At 41.1% G+C, this 18,650-nt stretch overlaps 1 protein-coding gene and 1 long non-coding RNA gene across 3 annotated transcripts in view; one reads left to right on the top strand and one right to left on the bottom strand.

Moving 5' to 3' along the window:
• Nucleotides 1-3,943, bottom strand: part of RANBP9 (RAN binding protein 9) — a 44,329-nt gene extending 40,386 nt beyond the window's left edge. For both annotated transcript variants that reach the window (XM_081322327.1, XM_081322328.1), the window contains exon 1: nucleotides 3,324-3,943. In XM_081322327.1, coding sequence (XP_081178453.1) covers nucleotides 3,324-3,759 — 436 coding nt within the window. In that variant the 5' untranslated portion in view covers nucleotides 3,760-3,943. The remainder of the gene's footprint in view (nucleotides 1-3,323) is intronic.
• Nucleotides 3,895-18,650, top strand: part of LOC308664812 — a 22,654-nt gene continuing 7,898 nt past the window's right edge. Inside the window, exon 1 of the long non-coding RNA XR_014025751.1 lies at nucleotides 3,895-3,976. This is a non-coding gene — a long non-coding RNA (uncharacterized lncRNA). The remainder of the gene's footprint in view (nucleotides 3,977-18,650) is intronic.

The following is an 18,650-nucleotide window of genomic DNA, read 5'->3' as shown; positions in this document are numbered from 1 at the left end:
TTAGTTATTACACAGGTTTTCTAAATATCTTTTTCCACTATTTTTTTATTATATGGTGTTTGACACTACTAGATGATATAAGCTAGCGCAGACATGTCAAATACAAAGCCCGGGGGCCACATCCGGCCCGTGGTTTCATGCGGCCTGCGAAGCCATCCTGGAAACAGAGAGGGAACGGCTCCGACTGCCATGGCCCTGGCCCAGAGACCCTCCTTCTGCCAGAGACCCTCAGATCTGGCCATGCCCACCCAGTAGTCCATACACACTTTAGCCACGCCCACCCAATAGGCCACGCCCACCCAGGCCACACCCACCCGGCCCCGAGGGCAACCGCAATGCTGATGCGGCCCTCAGTGAAATTGAGTTTGACACCCCTGAGCTAGCGTATTCAGCAAAACTATTGTCTGCATGAACAATTATTCTTTATATTTGAGAATTTTACCTAAGACTGGAAAAATGCACTCTCCAATTGCATCTTTAGGACTTAATATCTATTTGAACTGATTTATCAATTTATCACTCCAAATATACTTTTTCTAAGAAAAAAAATCAAATGGTATCTATATAATCAAATCTTCAATATTCTTTATATAGATCCTCAAGTAACTAAATCTATGTTTGAATTACAGTAATTATTAATGAATCATAATTATGAATAATGAATTGTGCAGTTTTATTTCTATTTCTCTGTGGGTGAAATGAGTTCAATCCAAGTTTTCTGAAATGAAACTATTTTTGAGCATTGCAGACAAAGAAAGAAACTACTATTATACTTTTATATTACGCCAAACTACATACTGTAATACTTGTTAATAAAATATTACACAAAAAGTACAATACAAAATAAAATAAATATGGAATAGCTGCAAATTATTCTCAAAGTATATTTCCTGATTAACAATGCAAATCATAATGAACATATTAACTTAAAGCTCAAATCCATAGGACGTTAATCACTTTTCAGATTTAACAGTGCATAAATCATGGTTAGTCCAAGAAGTTTAGCCTCTACCTTCCCCTTGCTATCAACTCATACTTCAGCATGGCTACAAGGAGCTCAAAACATCCATTTCTATTTTAGTTTATCTGCAGTTTAGTATCTCTCCCAAATCCTATACTATGATTATGGCTAGTGAGCACAGATTTGTAACACTCTCAAATTCTGAATATATCTAATATAATTAAGATAAATAAAAGTTGATCTGCCTTGTGATGATATGAAAAGTTGCAATTAATAAAAACAGAAGCAATGACTTATAGTCTTTGTCACAGTGATAAGAAAGCCCAAGGACACATCATTCTCATTTAGGTTAGTGATAATTTAGTACTTTAGCTTTATCTCTGAATCATTAAATTGTTACATATTTCAAATAATACACTATAGTACTGCCATACAACATACAAAAGATAGCCATTCAAAGAAAAACTTGGAAATTTGGTATCAAAACAAGGAAACTTCTTCCAGTGCTTAAAGGGACTGTCAGCATATTAGGGCACTGTACAATTTTTTTGTGAAAGATGCATGCTGATATCTAAATATTGAAAATTTTATATTTGCTATGTACTAAGCTGGAAATCAGAAGCTATACATAATAGATTCTTATTTGTTTTCGTTTTCCTCCATTCTAGGCAAAGTGCTCTTGTTTCTTTGTATACACACTCACACACACACACAAACATAAATTTTTCCAAAGCCTGTCTTCGTAAGTTCAAAAGTTTAGAACAATAGATGAGTCTTTTTCTACAATATGCACTTAATAACCAGTTGTCTCCTTTTTTCTCTTGCTTCATTTAAGTATATCTTGGTTTCCTATTCCATTTTAGATGAATGAGTGTAAGTGTGGATTGTGTGTTTATGTGTGTATAAATCTAAAATGCAGAAGGAAACATGAACTGTCCCAAATGATTTCAGCACAACAGAAAATGTAGCTTCTTGTACATCAGCTTTTGACTTTACTTCCTGATATTAACATCAGAAGAAGGAAGATAAATTCACCATATAATAGAAACCAAATTTGAAGGAATTAATTTTTCATTAGCCAATGTTGCAGCTAATGTTCATCATCATGCCGGATGAATTTACAAAACAATGGCTTTCTTTCTTCATTTTTACTCCTTTTAAAAGTTTTACATTTATTCTTCCAACTTCTGCTGACCTTTACTCTCTTGCTAAACAAACACATTTCTTGCCCTAACCGGTTATTTTTAATTGGACACGTCACACTGACTGACTTGCTTTCTCCTCCCCTGACCCCAAGTTGTTATTCAACAGGAGAAATAATCTCTTTTGAAGAAAACGACACTTTATATACTCATTCTCCCCACATCATCCACAACCAGAAAATAAAGGATCATCCAAGCCTCCCAATATTTGGAAGATGGAAAAAAAAAATGAAGCTGAGAGGGAGTCTACTTGGCTTCCTAACTTTTCTCGGAGGACCCAATGAGATTTGTTTCCTGTTGTTCTATTTTTTAACATTTCTCCTCCCCCCTATTGATTTCTTCTAAAACGTTTCCTCCCCGATTAAGAAAAGAAATCCGGGGGGGGGGGGGAGAAGAGAGGTTTTAAGAGATGGGAGCATCAAGTTTAAAAACAGTTAATCCCAGGCCTAGTTCCTAAAAGACCAGGCCCGACTGCTCTTAATCCGAAGTTAAGGAAGGTGAAGGTAGATGGGGGCAGAAAGGAAATCAAAAGAGACACCAGGAAAAAAAAAAGAAAAGAAAAAGAAAAAGAAGAACAGGGTTGATTGTCAGAGAAGAGAAAGAATATGCCATTTGTTTTTTGGGAAGTGGGCAGTTGAGAGTGGTGGCGTCAAGTATTGTCTGCCGAAGGTGGAAACAACAACAAAAAAAATGATGCACGAAAAAGCGGGGTGTCGTTCATCGACGGCAGCCGATGCAAGGGGGGGGGTCGGGTGGGAGGGCTTTGCTAGCCGAACTGGGGTGGGTGGTTTTTTTTTAGGTGCAGGGGTCGACCTGGAGATACTCGGGTTGGGGTTTGGCTCTCTAGATCAGGGGTCTTCAAACTTGGCCCTTTTATGACTTGTGGACTTCAAGTCCCAGAATTCCTCAGCCAGCTTTGCTGGCTGAGGAATTCTGGGAGTTGAAGTCCACAAGTCATAAAAGGGCCAAGTTTGAAGACCCCTGATCTAGATAGTGGAAGAGGTAGACGACCCCTGCCTCCGGGACTCTTGCGGGAGCTGTCGACCATCCTGTCACCACCTGCTCGGCTGCCTGGGCGTCTCTGCCGGAGGAAGGCCTGAGAGAAAAGCGTGCTGGCCTCGGGCCTTGCTACCGTCGCCCCCTTTCCCCCTTCCCCTCACCTTTGTAGTGGACGCGCAGGTTGTTCTGCGAGAGGCCGATGTAACTGAATTTGTCTTTCGGGCTCCAAGACCGAGGGAGCGGCGTTTCCTGCTCGTCCACGGCCGGGTAGAGCCGCTTAAGGCGCCGCTTGAGCTCCTTCTCTTGCTCGTTGAGGGCTGGATCGCCGCAGTGAGGGAAAGGGGCCGGGGCGCTACTGCCGCTCCCGGCAGACATGGGCCCAGCTGAAGAGACAGCCGAGACTGTTGTTGCCGTTGTTGCCGCCGCCGCCGCTACGGCGGGCGGAGGAGGAGGAGGCGGCGGGGCCGAAGTGGCCGGCGGTGGCGGCGGCGGCGGCGGCGGGTGAAGGAGAAGCGCGGCCGAGGTCGGCGAGGGAGTCGGGTTGCTCGGCGCCAGAGGAGCCGTCGCCGGCAGTTGCTGCGGCTGCTGCCCGGACATGCCGGCCTTCGTCTCTCTCTCTCTCTCTCTCGAAGGAAGCGAAAGCTTAGAACGGGGGTTTACGCGAACACCTCTCACACCGGAGTGACAGTCCGAGATGCGGAGAGCACGGGAGCGACACAACCGGAGGGGAGGGGAGGGGGGAGGCGGCGGCGGCGGAGGCGACTCGGCTGTGGAAGCTCGCGCGACTACGAGAAAGGGATTGGAAACGACGAAGGTGATGACGAGCGGGGGGGGGGGGGTTGCGCGCGCGCGCTCGCTCGCTCGCGGAGGTGTGCGTGTGTGGTATGTGTATATGTTGCGTGTGCAGGCGCGCGCGCGCGGGGAGGCGGGCGAGTAGCCCGGCCTCGAGTTCGGGAGCCTGTGCGCGCGTGCGTGCGTGCGTGCGTCGTGAAAGGGAGAGGGAGACCGGAGCTCTGGCTTTGTCGCTTACTGTGCCGCGAGCCTTCTGGCGGCGGCTGCTGCTGCTGCTGCCGCTGCTGCCGCCGCTGCCCCGCCGAGGGTGTTACTGTTTTCCTAACTCAGCAGTGGCAGCCGCCGCCGCCGCCGAACGTGCTCCTCAGTCAGCTGAGCGGCGTGGCAACGCCAAGAGCCGAGGGGAGGCGCTTGCCTTCCAGAGATACGGAGTGCGTGAGAGGACGACAGCGAGGGTCTTGCCGGTTGCCCCGCTTGCGAGAGACAGGGCGGGCGAAAGGAACGAGGGAGGAAGTGGGCTGGCGGGCCTGGAGCTGTAGATGGTCCAGGCGGCAACCAACGGAGCTGACCGGCTTCCCCTTGGTGTCGCAAAACAGGAAAGGAGTGGGAGGCTGCGACCTAACCAGGAATATATATACTGCTCAAAAAAATAAAGGGAACACAAAATAAGACATCCTACTATTAAATACAGTACATTGTGTTAAGTGTTCCCTTTATTTTTTTTTGAGCTCTGTGTGTGTGTGTGTGTGTGTGTGTGTATACTCTCTCTTTGTTTCTCACTCTGTCTCCCTTCACAACCATAATGATGATAACTTTATTGTCACTTTGAATGTACACCAATCGGCATACATCAAAATGAAATTTCGTTGCATACAGCTCTCGAAGGGTCACCACCTCCGATATATACTCCTTGTTCGTGGCCCGCTCAAGTTTCACATTGTCCATTTTAGTCTCTGGCAAACAGGACAGATGGAAATGGGGCTCCATGTGGATTAGCCCTCAAGGAATGAAAGGAATTTCTGTCTCTCCTTGCTGCCGTTTAGTGGTCGTCTGGATTTTTCCAGGCCAAATCCCTCAGCCCTATAGGTATAAGCAAAACATTTTTAATTTAATGCCTGTTTGAATTACTCAGTTACAGTTGGCACTGGGTCCAGCAATAGGAACAAGACGCCAAGGGATAGTGGCAATCAATTGTTGGATTTTTGTGGAAATGCAATTGGGAAAAATAGGCGCTGTTTTGAATAAGATTAAATGTGCTGATCAATGTCACTGCCAAATAGAAATCAATTCATCTTAGTCGCCTGCTGAGTTCAGTAGGGGTACTCCCAATTGGCTAGGATGATCGCATGCATAGAATTAAAACCAAAAGGGAAAAAAATGCTGGTTCGGACCGCAGGCCTTTCTTGTATACTTTTACAGTAGCTGACTAGATGGCTTTGGGAAAGCCCAGGAAAAAAAAACCAAAAACAGAATTGGAGCTGGCACTTGGCCACTATAGCCACCCCCCTGTTCTGTGAAGGAATCCAAACTGAAACATTCCCAAGAGATGGCTTTCCAATTTCTGCCAGAAAACATTTAATGAAGAAAAGCCCATTCCTTTCTCAATAATTACCTTATTGTTAAGTAAAATTAAGTATAACATAAATACATGTCCATCTACGTTGATATATTGTGTAAAGTATTTTTATGAGAAAAAGTACATGTACCTTAAAGCTTAAAATTTTAATTTTAACTGGGGTTTTACTTATTCAGGGACGAATATAATTTTTTAAATTTGTTTTTAACTTTTGTATTTTTGTTTTTAATCACCCTGTAAACTGCCCTGAGTCCTTTGGGAAAGGGCGGTATATAAATGTAATAAATAAAATAAAGCTGCCTTAAAATAATTACAATATAATAACATAAAGGGTCATCTATCACATATATTTATTTAATGAAAGACGGTACTTGGATAATAATTCAAGAAAGTCAGATAACTAGTATTTTTTAACACAAAGGGTTATAAACAAAATGTAAAGGCACACGATACTGGGTAATCAGGATTTAAATCTGACTGGGTATGTGAAAGTCCTTTATATCATTAGTTTGAATTTGGCAGAATTAAAACCTAATACATGTAAGAAATACAGTCTTAAAATGATAGAATAAATAGTGATATCATCAAGCATTTGCATGTAAACCTTCATAAAGCAGAGAAAAGAAAATGGGGTCATACCAGCATTTGGTTTCGTCAGCCAGTATTTTACCATATTTTCCTAATAAAGCATATTGCCTATAGTTCAGGGATGCATCATATGTAAATATACCTGAGCCACAGAAGGCTGACTTTCATGTGAATAATTTCTGATAGTTTTTCAGCAAATCAGTATTCTTGACTATTTGTATCTTAGGTCTCAGCCTGTTTTAAAACAATGACCTTTCCCTGCAAGAGCAGTTTCTGTTCTAGCTATTGCTTAGTCCACATTAAATTAGGTGTTTTTTTTTAAAATTCCATTTATATCCCGCCCTTCTCAGACTCAGGGCGGCTTACAAGCTTAGCAGTAGCCTTCATTCTATGTATATGCCTGCTTATTAGGGCTTTCACACACACCCCAAGCGGCATTATTACAAAGTCAGCTTAATTGCCCCCAACAATCTGGGTCCTCATTTTACCTACCTCGGAAGGATGGAAGGCTGAGTCAACCTTGAGCCTGGTGGGATGCGAACCTGCACTAATTGCAGGCAGCTGGTGTTACATAAGGAGGCATTAGCCCACTGCTCCACCAAGTTGATTTAATCTCATTAGCAAAAGATTCTCAGGACTATTGTTGAGACAATTTATTTAAAATTTGGGAGGAATATGATTTAGTCAACTACAGTTTAGTAGAAAGCACTAATCTTTTTGGTCGCTTTGTTTATAAATGCAGTAGATGTGTGGGTTAATTCTATAATTCTAAAAAGAAATGCAATCCTTTATTTACATGTAATAGAGAAGCATGTTTATCTCCAGAAAGCAGAAAGCAGTTATAAAACATAATCACAATTGCTGTATATTATACTAGAATTATTACTTCACAGATTTATGCCCTATATTAGTAAATTCTTGCATAGCCATCTGCCTTTCTGAAAAGCACAGAATACTTTTCAGATATGAATATTTTTCTATAGACTATCAGAATTACAATATTTCCAATGTTGATTTGCCAGTTGCATGGCAAATATAGATGACTTCTACCTTCTGTTATTTTATACTGATTTGAAAACTTACAGATCAAAGCTATGAAAAATCTAGAATCGTGGAATGTCTAAGTCTAAGACATCTACGTTTAAATACTTTTTTGAACCAAGAACTGTATGTGCCCTTGAGTGATGTTCAAACAGTAAAATAAAATGCATTTTATTTTAAATTGAGTAAATATAACTATTTCTGACATATTTAATAACTTCCCTCTTTTATTGTATAAGATTAAACATTTACAATATGGTAGCAAGCTTTGAAGACTGTGTGTTGTACATCCCTGTTTAAGAATTTAAAGGCAGATTATAAACATCATTTCCCCTTATCAGTACCTGACTGCTGCCAGGAGCTATAAACTCTGTGGGACTGTGTGGATGAGGAATTCTAAATAGATTTTTTTTGGCACTGAGAATGTTTCTTAACAATACATTTTGTATAATGCTTGGTTTTAATTTTAATTTAACATGCCTGGATTTGTGTTCAGGACCTAAAAAGTTATAAATACTGTCTGCTTGTAGAAATGGGTTTTTTACGTTTCAAAAAAATCCATGGAAGAGAATAAGCAAGTCATATAAATAATAGCGTAGAACACTACACTTTAAAAGTAAAAATCTCATTCTATATTTTTATCTCTGAAGTTTATAATTTAAATAGTTTTCTAGTTTTCGTAATCTTGATGGCTACCCAGTTATATAGAACTCCAATTCCCCTTCTGCTGAACATTTTGGATAGCATCACATAATGGAGAATCTGCTTTAGAAGAGTAATGAAATTTAACATGCAGTATCCACTATTATCCTTTCATTGCACAAATACAATGCCAACTTTATAGCACATAGGGCAACAACGTTATTTTCATTATTTTATTTTGCCATTCCATTCATATTTTCAATAAATTGGGAGCTTGACTATCATGTCAATAGACTGGGACCGCACAGTTACAAGTTGTAGCTTGTAATTATTTGTGCTACATCACTATGCTCTGATTTGATGACAGGCTATTTGAAAGCTTGGCTTTCACAATTTAGTCCTGGACAAGTAGGAATTACATGGGAAAACTAGAAAACAACTATCTTCAGTTTAGAATTCTTTCTCAGATCATAATGGACTGTCTTGCTTATCATATTAAGCCATGGATTATTTAACCACAACATACAAAATAAACCAAGGTCCAGTGCTACTGTAAACTATGAATTACAACCCAAAAGGCTGGGTTCAAACATGTTTAAATAAAACCATGTTATGACTTGGGGAATGCATGAACTCAGTATTGCAGCATTTCCCACTTACTACTATAAACAGGAAAACTTATCTTTAACAGTAGTCTAATATGGAGACGTGTTTACTGAATTAATGAAGCTTATATGTTACCCCAATCCGAGACAGTGAACATCTTATATTTCACTGTTACAAAAAGGTTAAGTCAGAGTTGCACTTGCAATTACAAAAAGTTTGGCACACAAGGAGCAAACAGATTAGAAACTCAGGATGGGAGTTTATTGTTCCTAACAGTTCCACCCAAAGGACTGTCTTGAAAAGTCAGGATATAGTGGCCTTCATAAAACATAACAGGGTAGGGATTAATCTGATTTTGGGTAGGGAGCTTATCTGATAATATTGATTAGACAGAAATCACTGAAAAAATGTTACTTTGTAGATATACAAGTCTTGAGCCATGTAGATCTTTAAAGGTGACAACTGGTGTTTTCTTACTGCACCTGAAGGCAAATTAATAATCAGTGTAAACTAATAACTATGCAGTGAAGCAGAGTGTTACTGTACATGGGGTAGCTTTCATACTCCATCACTATTGGAGTAGGTGCATTCAGGACCACTTGGAACTTTAAAGTTTTCTCCAAGGGTAAATCCCCCTTAGTGAATTGTACTAATCCAAACAGAGATGTCTAAAACATGAGTGATTGTTACAAGGAATGGTTGTAACTGGCACAAGATAATTGCAAATACCTCCTTATCAGCAGCTGCCACTTGTTCTGTGAATCAAGAGGACTCCTAGAATAGATTACAAGCCATTTCTGCAAGATAGAGAACTATAGGTTGAATATCCATGGAATCAGAACATTTCTGTATCCACAGCTTTTTTGTCTTGGCTCAGAATAAGGCTGAGTTTGTTCTTCCCCATCTATATCTGTTCCAACAGTCAGTAGACACCGGAATACGAGCTCTATCACATCTCCTGTTCAGCCTGGGTCAAGATATCTGCAAACCAATAATGTCTGACCCCATGTTAACAGATGTTTTATCCCTTGCGAAGTACTTATGCCAAATAATACAAAGGAACAAAGGAAAGAGCTAAGAATGCCATCTTGAATTCCAGAGGGACAAAAGCAGAATATTAGAACATCAGATAAATAATGAAACTGTTAACATTCCAGATTAAAGCAAAGCATTGTTTTTGTCTCATTTAAATAAACCTTAAAAGTCCTTGCACTTGACTAAAGAATAACAAATCTCCGGAAAGACTATTTAAGAAAACAAGTATTGCAAACAAGTATTGCGAGGAGAGTTGTTTTCAGCATTCCATATAATCAGCAGCTCTTAGTCTTTCATTGCCCTAATTTGTTCAAGCAGTCTCTTATATTAGACTGGCAGCAATTACAACTTGGGATCAAAGAAAGAAACAATTTCAAAATTGTTTTCCTACGGGCCTACTTCTGTAGATGCCAGTGAAACTAATTTCTCTATCTTTACACGTGGGTCTATATATGCCAGGTAACAATATGAAAAGGAGCCAAGCGGCTGTCAACAGGATAAAGCAAATGCCATTAAAAACTACATTAATGCATCTATAGACAAGATTCAAACCATTTTTCTAGATACAGTTTGTTACAGGTCAGTGCTGTTCTAAAATTGTATGGGCAATGGTTCCCTTCGGCTTGAATGGAAAAGATGTCAGGCCAGAGTATTAAGGAGAATATTCCTGTAATGCAGAATAAAAAAAACACCCACTTATTTGTAGATATACTTGGATCCCCTTTAAGAACATTGCAAACATTTTTATTCATAGACTTTAATGAAGAGAGAGAATTTTTTTTCTTCACCCTATAAATTTGATGGACAGCAATGAAAGGATTACTTAATGCAGTGCTATTCTCTAAGGAAATTGTTTATGTTCTTGAGAGACAGCAATAAAAGGATATGTGCAATAGAGATCAGACTCATAACTAAAAAAGGAAAACTTTAATTCTGCAGATGCTATTTTGAGATGAAATGTTGTTTTGAAATGTTTTGCACCAGTAATACTTTCCTCTTTTATTTTTGCATTTTTAAATACTTAGGCTTCCCGCCACGCAATTTTTGACAGTTGTCTAGAGCAGTTTATTGAAATAAGTAACTTGTCCAATTCCTAATTATCTCAATAAGCCTAGTTTAAATCTGAGTCTGGATCCTATCCAGAACTCAGGGATTATGTAATAAAACTGGAGTATTTTTTCTTCCCCATTGTGTAATGTTCAACTAGCACTGTTGTTAAAGATTTAGGGGAACACGAGGGGACACGAGGCTGGCTCCAGGCAGTGATAACTGCTTCTCTGAATGAGGGTAGTTTTCCCGCCGCCTTGAAGGAGGCGGTGGTGAGACCCCTCCTCAAGAAGCCTGCCCTGGACCCAGCTGTTTTAAACAACTTTTGACCAGTCTCCAACCTTCGCTTTCTTGCGAAGGTTGTTGAGAGTGTGGTGGCGCAGCAGCTCCCTCTGTTCCTGGAGGAAGCTGATTATCTAGACCCGTACCAATCGGGCTTCAGGCCCGGGTACAGCACGGAGACGGCATTGGTCGCGCTGGTGAATGATCTCTGGCGGGCTCGGGACAGGGGTTGCTCCTCTGTCCTAGTCCTATTAGACCTCTCAGCGGCTTTTGATACCATCGACCATGGTATCTTACTGCGGCGTCTTCGGGGGTTGGGAGTGGGAGGCACTGTTTTACGGTGGTTCTCCTCCTACCTCCTGGGACGTTCGCAGTCGGTGTTGGCAGGAGGGCAGAGGTCGGCCTCGAGGCCTCTTGTTTGTGGAGTGCCTCAGGGGTCGGTCCTCTCGCCTCTCCTGTTCAACATCTATATGAAGCCGCTGGGTGAGATCATTCGTGGTTTTGGGGTTGGGTATCATCAATATGCTGATGATACCCAGCTTTTTATCTCCACCCCAAACCACCCCAGTGATGCCCTCTCTGTGATGTCCCGTTGCCTGGAGGCGGTCCGGGTCTGGATGGGGAGGAACAGGCTTCGGCTCAACCCTGACAAGACTGAGTGGCTGTGTGTGCCGGCGTCTCGGGAAATTCAGAATATTCCACCGTTAATTATGGGGGGTGAGATATTGCCCCCCGTAGATAGGGCTCGTAACCTGGGTGTCCTCCTAGATTCACAGCTCTCCTTGGATGATCATATAGGAGCTGTGACTAGGGGGGCCTTCACTCAGGTTCGCCTGGTGCGTCAGTTGCGGCCCTATCTAGAACGGGATGCCTTGCGCACAGTCACTCATGCACTCGTGACCTCCCATTTGGACTACTGCAATGCTCTCTACATGGGGCTGCCCTTGAGGACTACTCGGAGGCTCCAGCTGGTGCAGAATGCAGCCGCGTGAGTGGTGGTGGGAGTTTCCCGATACTCCCATGTAACACCTCTACTCCGTGAGCTGCATTGGCTTCCAGTTGTGCTCCGGGTAAGATTCAAGGTGCTGGTTATGACCTATAAAGCCCTAAATGGCATGGGTCCGGGTTACTTACGGGAACATCTGCTGCCGGCATCAACTTCCCTTCGTCCAGTGCGCTCCCACAGAGAGGGCCTCCTTAGGGTGCCGTCAGTGAAAGAGTGTCGACTGGTGGCCCCCAGGGGGAGGGCATTCTCTGTGGGCGCGCCAGACCTGTGGAACCGTTTACCAGTGGAGCTCCGGATGGCTCCCGACCTTCGCTCCTTCCGACGTGACCTAAAAACATATTTATTCGAACAAGCTGGCCTGGTCTGATGGGTTTAGGGGTATTTTAACGTTTAGTAATTTATTATAATGGGCTACTGTATTTAATATTTTTTTAATTTTTATATATTGTATTTTATTGTATTGCCCTGTACACCGCCCTGAGTCCTTCGGGAGAAGGGCGGTATAAAAATTAAATTAAATAAATAAAATTAAATAAATTTACATTTCTGTAAATACTGCATCCCTGTAACTAGTGTGCAGGTAGTTTGTTTCTGTATCTCCTTTGCCATCACTACTGGACCATTCCCACTTAAACAAAAACAGAATAGCATCAGCGCTTTCTAGCTGCCGTGCACTTTTAAAACAAAACAGAAGATGGAAGGGGCTGACTATGACCACATGATGGGCTGCTGACATCTGAAGATAATCTTATAATTTTTAGATTTCACAACACAGTGAAAATAATATGTTCCCATTGCCATGTACAGGTATTCCTCGACTTAAACCCATTCATTTAGTGAGTAATTTGAAATTACAAGGGCACTGAAAAAAGTGACTTACGACTGGTTTTCACACTTACGACTGTTGTAGCATTCCAGCGGTCACATGATCAAAATTTGAATGCTTGGCAACTGGCATGTATTTGTAACAGTTGCATTGTCCCAGGGTCATGTGAACAGCATTTGTAACCTTCCCAGCTATAAGGAAAGACTATGGGGGAAGCCGTATTTGCTTAACGACTGCATGATTCACTTAACAACTGTGGCAGAAAAGATTGTAAAATGGGTCAAAACTCACTCTTGCTTTGCATAGAAATTTTGGGCCGAGTTGTGGTTGTAAGCTGATTTCCTGTAGTACAATGAGTTATGTAAAGCAATAAATAATTTGCATATAAAGAATGGTTGCTTTGCTACAGATCAAGCTGACTGTATAGCAGAACTTACCGTAATAAGCCCATATACACGCTTAATATTTACCACTCTTGGATCTGACTTTGAAAACTGTTTTTGCTTTCCCAGCCAATTGGATAATAAATGTGCATTTAAAAATCAGCTAACAATTTTGCCTTGAACAATAAATGTGTTCTTGAGCCAAGTGACCTTAATTTTTCCATGTCATCCCAAAGATTTCAGAGTTGGAAAATAAACTAGTGAGGCTACGGAAGAAGAAAAACAATGCCAATTAACAATAAAAACATATTGTTCTTTTATGTTATTTGCATTATTTGTTCCTTCTTTCTTTGCTTCTTTTTTAAAAAAACAGTCGACCCCTACTCAGTTTAACAGGGATTTTTTTTTTATTTCCAAAATTATTTTTGGGAGAAGAGCCTACAATGCACAATTTAAAAAAATATAGTGATTTTAAATTATGTTAAGTATGTTCTGTTCTCATATATTGTTATATTTATTCAGCATTTTATCTCATACCATCTACCTATCTAATTGTAGCCCAAGTGGGTTAGGACGCTGAGCTTGTCGATCAGAAGGTCGGCAGTTTGGCGGGTCGAATCCCGAGTGCCGCGTAGCAGAGTGAGCGCCTGTTACTCGTCCCAGCTTCTGCCAACCTAGCAGTTCGAAAGCACGTAAAAATGCAAGTAGAAAAATAGGGACCACTACGGTGGGAAGGTAACAGTGTTCCGTGCGCCTTTGGCATCTAGTCATGCCTGCCACATGACCACGGAGACGTCCTCGGACAAACACTGGCTCTTCGGCTTTGAAACGGAGATGAGCACCGGCCCCTAGAGTCGGAAATGACTAGCACACATGTGCGGGGGAACCTTTACCTTTACGTTTAGGCAATCATTCATTAAAACATATGCTGTAGGCAAGCTATTTTGAACATAAAATTTTATTTTTATTTAGATCTCAGGCAATATGACAACAAATATGTTCAAAAACAGATGCTTCTCCTTTAGCCTATAAATAATATGTGGCATGATGTGAATATGATGTAAAATAATTTGATAATTTAGCTTCTGCAGTGTTACTACCCTATTAGTATAAGACCGGCCGCTATATAAGAATAAGAATGCAGTCTTGTGTACACTTACCACAGAATAAGTCTTATGAATGAGAACCAGTTTGGTGTAATGGTGAAAGCATCAGGCATGAAACTGGGTGACTGTGAGTTCTAGTTCTGCCTTGTTCACAAAGCCAGCCAAGTGACCTTGGGCTAGTCCAAGGGTAGGCAACCTTGGCTCTTTTATGACTCGTGGACTTCAACTCCCAGAATTCTTGAGTCAGCATGGCTGGCTCAGGAATTCTGGGAGTTGAAGTCCACGAGTCATAAAAGAGCCAAGTTTGCCTACCCCTGGGCTAGTCAGTTTCTTGCAGCCCTAGGAAGGAGACAGTGACAAACCACTTCTGCCAACAAAACTGCAGTCTCTCGAGAATCAGATACAATTTAACAGAAGAAAATAAAAGTCTTGTGAAAAGCACAAGTATGCTTACATGTATCGTGCAAAAAATAGTACTAATGAACTTCAGACATATATGCTTGGTTTGCATCTAAAACTACTGATACTGGCATTTTTCTGCTTTTGGCTTTACAGTAATTTGCAAGCCTATATTTACCTGTGAACCTGATCATGATTTATTCAACAAACTATTATTTGGAGTTTAACTTGTCAAGGGAGAAATGCCTCAAGGTATTTAGATTTCAGCTATGGTGTTCAAGTTGGTCTCAAGCTTTTTCCATCCAACACAATTTGTAAGATAAAAAGTAAAATATAATCCAACAGAAAATTTAAGAAGTTAATTGGAAAGAGACATTTCAATAATGTTATGGAGGTGATTTAAACTTTACGTGGCTAATAAGGCAAATGTAGTAGTACTGATTTTGCAAAGCCTGAGACTATCACCTGTATATATTGAATTTAGATTTACTAGAATCTAAGTGGAAACTAGGATTGAACTTTGTGGAACTTCTTGCTATTTCCTACAAGAGGCTAGGTGTCATGTTTCAAATTAAGCTATGGGCTTGAGCGATAGTAGACCACAGATCTCAGACTTGGCATTTCCTGATAGAAATGTAAAGGTCATCCCATTGACATGATAAAATGCAGCAGTCTGAGGAATATTTATACTATTGTGTTGACGGTATACAAATGTAAGCAGGAAATCTTCTACAATGAAGCAGAGGCACCAGTGTTCACTAGGTTGAATTCCATCTCCCTATTTTATCTGAAGATGCCCCTTCATCTGTCATGTTATAATTTATTCATATCTGCATAATCTGTATAATTTCACCTATATAATTCTTTGTTCTTAGAATACTTGGGACTCCTGGTATTTTTTGGCTGTGAACCTACATACTGCTCTTTGCATGCCAGTAAAGAAAAATTCTTGGGCTTGATGACAAAGAGAACCCTTTCCCCTGCCCAATGCTGAGTCTTTGTATTCTACTGATTATGCCAGGCTGTTGTGATTAAAAATAGAGCACTTTTTAAGTAAGCAAAGCAGTCTAGAGATGTATGACAAAGTTTCTTTACTGGCATGCAGAGGGCAATCCCTTCCATATACTGTAGATCTTAATTGTTTCTCTCATTAATGATTTTTCCCCCACAGAGGTATATTATTATCCAGGTCAGGCTCCAATGTCTTTAAGATCTCCTATTATTACCACTGTTATCATAAGTGCATTCATTCAAGTATTGAAAACATTGGCAGAACATAATAGGAGAATTTAAATTAGGCCCATAAATATTAAGCATAGCTATTACAGTTCCTGCTTTCTCAATAAGAATTTGTTGCACATGAATTGGCAATTCTTTTTGAAACAGAATAGCCACATATTTAGCTATCATTGAAGTATTTGTAAGTAAATTTCTACCACACAATATTTCTAGACTGTTATATTCATTCTATACTTCATTAATAGAGGTTTATCCTACTCCACTAAATGAGCCTCCTGTAAATAAGAAATATCTCTCCTTAAAACATTTTAAATATGCTAAAATTAATTTGGTTTTTAGGTTCTCAAGCTCTTTTTACATTAACTTCATCCATTAATTTTATTTTGGCCCCCTTATCAATATTTTCCCAATAGCAATTTATTATATAACCTGTATCATTTCACAAATATCTAGTAATGAACTTCACTGTATTTAACTATCATGTTTTCTAATACTGTTTACAGATGTAGAACCTTCATAGGAACTCAATATTCAAATAGCGTATTACATATGCAGAGAATCTATACTTAACAGAAAAAAATGTGATTATAAGAAATTAAAATAACAAAGAATGACATCTATAAACTACCAAAACTCTTATTCCTAGAACTTTTAAATGGACAAAACAGTGCAATTTTTGAACCAAAATACCTTAAATGGGCTAACTTACAAAATATGTCCAAAATCCAGGACTCGTGACTCCTGAGGGAATGAAATGTGAGAAAGTCGTGGCTGCTTCAGTAACTGCTGCTGCTTCAGCTTTGCTGCGCTTCTGTTGCAATCATTTGATGCTCATTTTTTCATGACAGTTTCCCAGCCATTCTCGCAATGCCTCATTCCCTTCCTCACCCAGCAGCAGCCACTTAACTTACCTGTATGCTGGGAAGCGAAGGAACAGGAAGGAAGTAATCCCCACACTCCCAGCCCTGTGTTCTTCCCTGACCTGTGGTACTTCTTGCGCATCTTCTTACCTGCCTGCTAGCGTTGGACGTGCAACTTCCAAGACTTCCCCACTGACTCACTCACTGCAAGCTACCCAGAAGGAAAGTGAAGGTCAGGAAAGGGAGAAAAGGAGGGGGGGTAGGAGGGACATAAGAACAGTGAGGAAGGGGACTTCCGGTGGCGACGCGACGTCGAAAGACAGCCATTTTCGGGCTGCCCGCTCCGCAGCTGTGTTTTTCCATCGTAAACAGTGCCGATCAGCTGTTTAGATGGATTTGAAGCCCCCTCCTCGGGAGAAGAGGAGGGGGTGAGGCCCCAGGTAGGGGTTGAGCTCTCCGGGGCCGCCTGAGCTGAGAGCTTGGGCGGCTGAAGGATGAGCCCCCCCGAAGCCTGGGTTGCTCCGAGCTGCGCAGCGCCTCTGCTCTGGGATTCTTGGAGCAGAGCCAGGCGTTAGCAACCACCCCTGCCAAAAGAAAATACTTTTGATTATCAAGATGCAGGCAGAGCGGTACAGGAGGTCAAGGTGAAGTGGACTCTTTATTTTTACTCTCTAGCTCAATGGATTTTATAGCTTTAAAGTGAAAGTGCGTAATAAGTGAAAGTGGGGGAAGATGGCGGCTAAAACTTCTAAAGCTCTTCGGAATGCGGGGTTTTCCCTGGTGCAAGAGACCTCACTGCAAGCTTTGCTTCCTCCTGCATCTCCCTCGGTATTGACGCTTAAGGATTTACAAGACGCTCTTGGAAAGCATGCACAACTGATGTCTGATATGATGGATGAAAAGTTGAAAAAGCTGGAGGAGAAAATGGAGAAATTGGAGAAGAAGATGGAAGAGAAGCTGAGAGCAATGAGGGTGGACATCTTGTCTAAGGTTGAATCCGTAGCTGACTGTGTGCTACAGCTGGATATAAAAGTGGAGGATCTCAGTCAAAAGAACTCTATATTAGAAGCAAAGGTATTAGAAAATGAAAATATAAGGGATAAAATGGACGAAGAATTGAGCCTTGTTCAGTATAATCAGATGCAGTATGCTATTAGAATTAGGGGTTTAAAGGAGAATGGTAAAGAAGATTTAAAGCAGCTGATTTCTGAGGCTCTGGAAGGGGTACTGGGCCAGTCAGCATCTGAAATTGAGGGAAATATGGACAAAGTTTTTCGTGTAAATTCATGGATTGCAAGACAGAGGAAGTTACCCAGAGATGTGGTGGTCTATTTTACAAAGAGAGTAATTAGAGATGAAGTCATTCAAGCTGCTTATGATACTAATTTGGTAGTGGCTGAGCAAGAAGTTTTGGTTTTAAAAGAGATCCCTCCGAAGATCCTAAGGAGAAGGAAAGATTTTGCATTTCTAGTACAGGAACTTAAGAAACGTGATATTAAGTTCAGATGGGAGATTCCAGTTGGGTTGGTGGCGACGCACGAAGGTAAAAGACATCGTTTGGTTACTGTGGCTCAGGCACGTGATTTTTATAGTAATGTGTTAAAAGCAACCCCCCTATCATTTTTGGAAGCTGCAAAAGGATACGGTGTGGGAAAGTTTCAAGATGTTGCAGATAGACAGACAGAGGACAATGGTGTTGGAGGGGATCAAGCCACAGTCTCATCGGTTGCTGCAGGAGGCCAGAAGATGACGCGTGCCGCCCTAAGAAGAGCGAGACGAGAGCAAGAGCAAGACCAGCAGAAAGTTATGGAATCTTCAAAGTGTGCTTACAGTGAAGATGTAGGAGGAGAGCGGTCTAAAGAAGTTTTGGGGGTCATGACAGAGGTGCTCCAAAAGTTTTGGGGCGTTAAGATTGCTGATTAAATTTTTAGATTAGAATGTCAATGGAGTAAAATTATTATAGAGGAGAAAGAAAGTTTATTTTTCCTCTTTTTTAATATTTTACACAATTTAAGATTGATGTTATTTGCTTGCTAGAAAAGTATATTAGGGTTATGGAC

The sequence above is a fragment of the Vipera berus genome, assembly GCF_964194415.1.
Source record: "Vipera berus genome assembly, chromosome: 3".
NCBI lineage: Eukaryota > Metazoa > Chordata > Lepidosauria > Squamata > Viperidae > Vipera > Vipera berus.
Note: the sequence above shows the minus strand (reverse complement) of the source record. Positions and strands in the feature narration are given on the sequence as shown.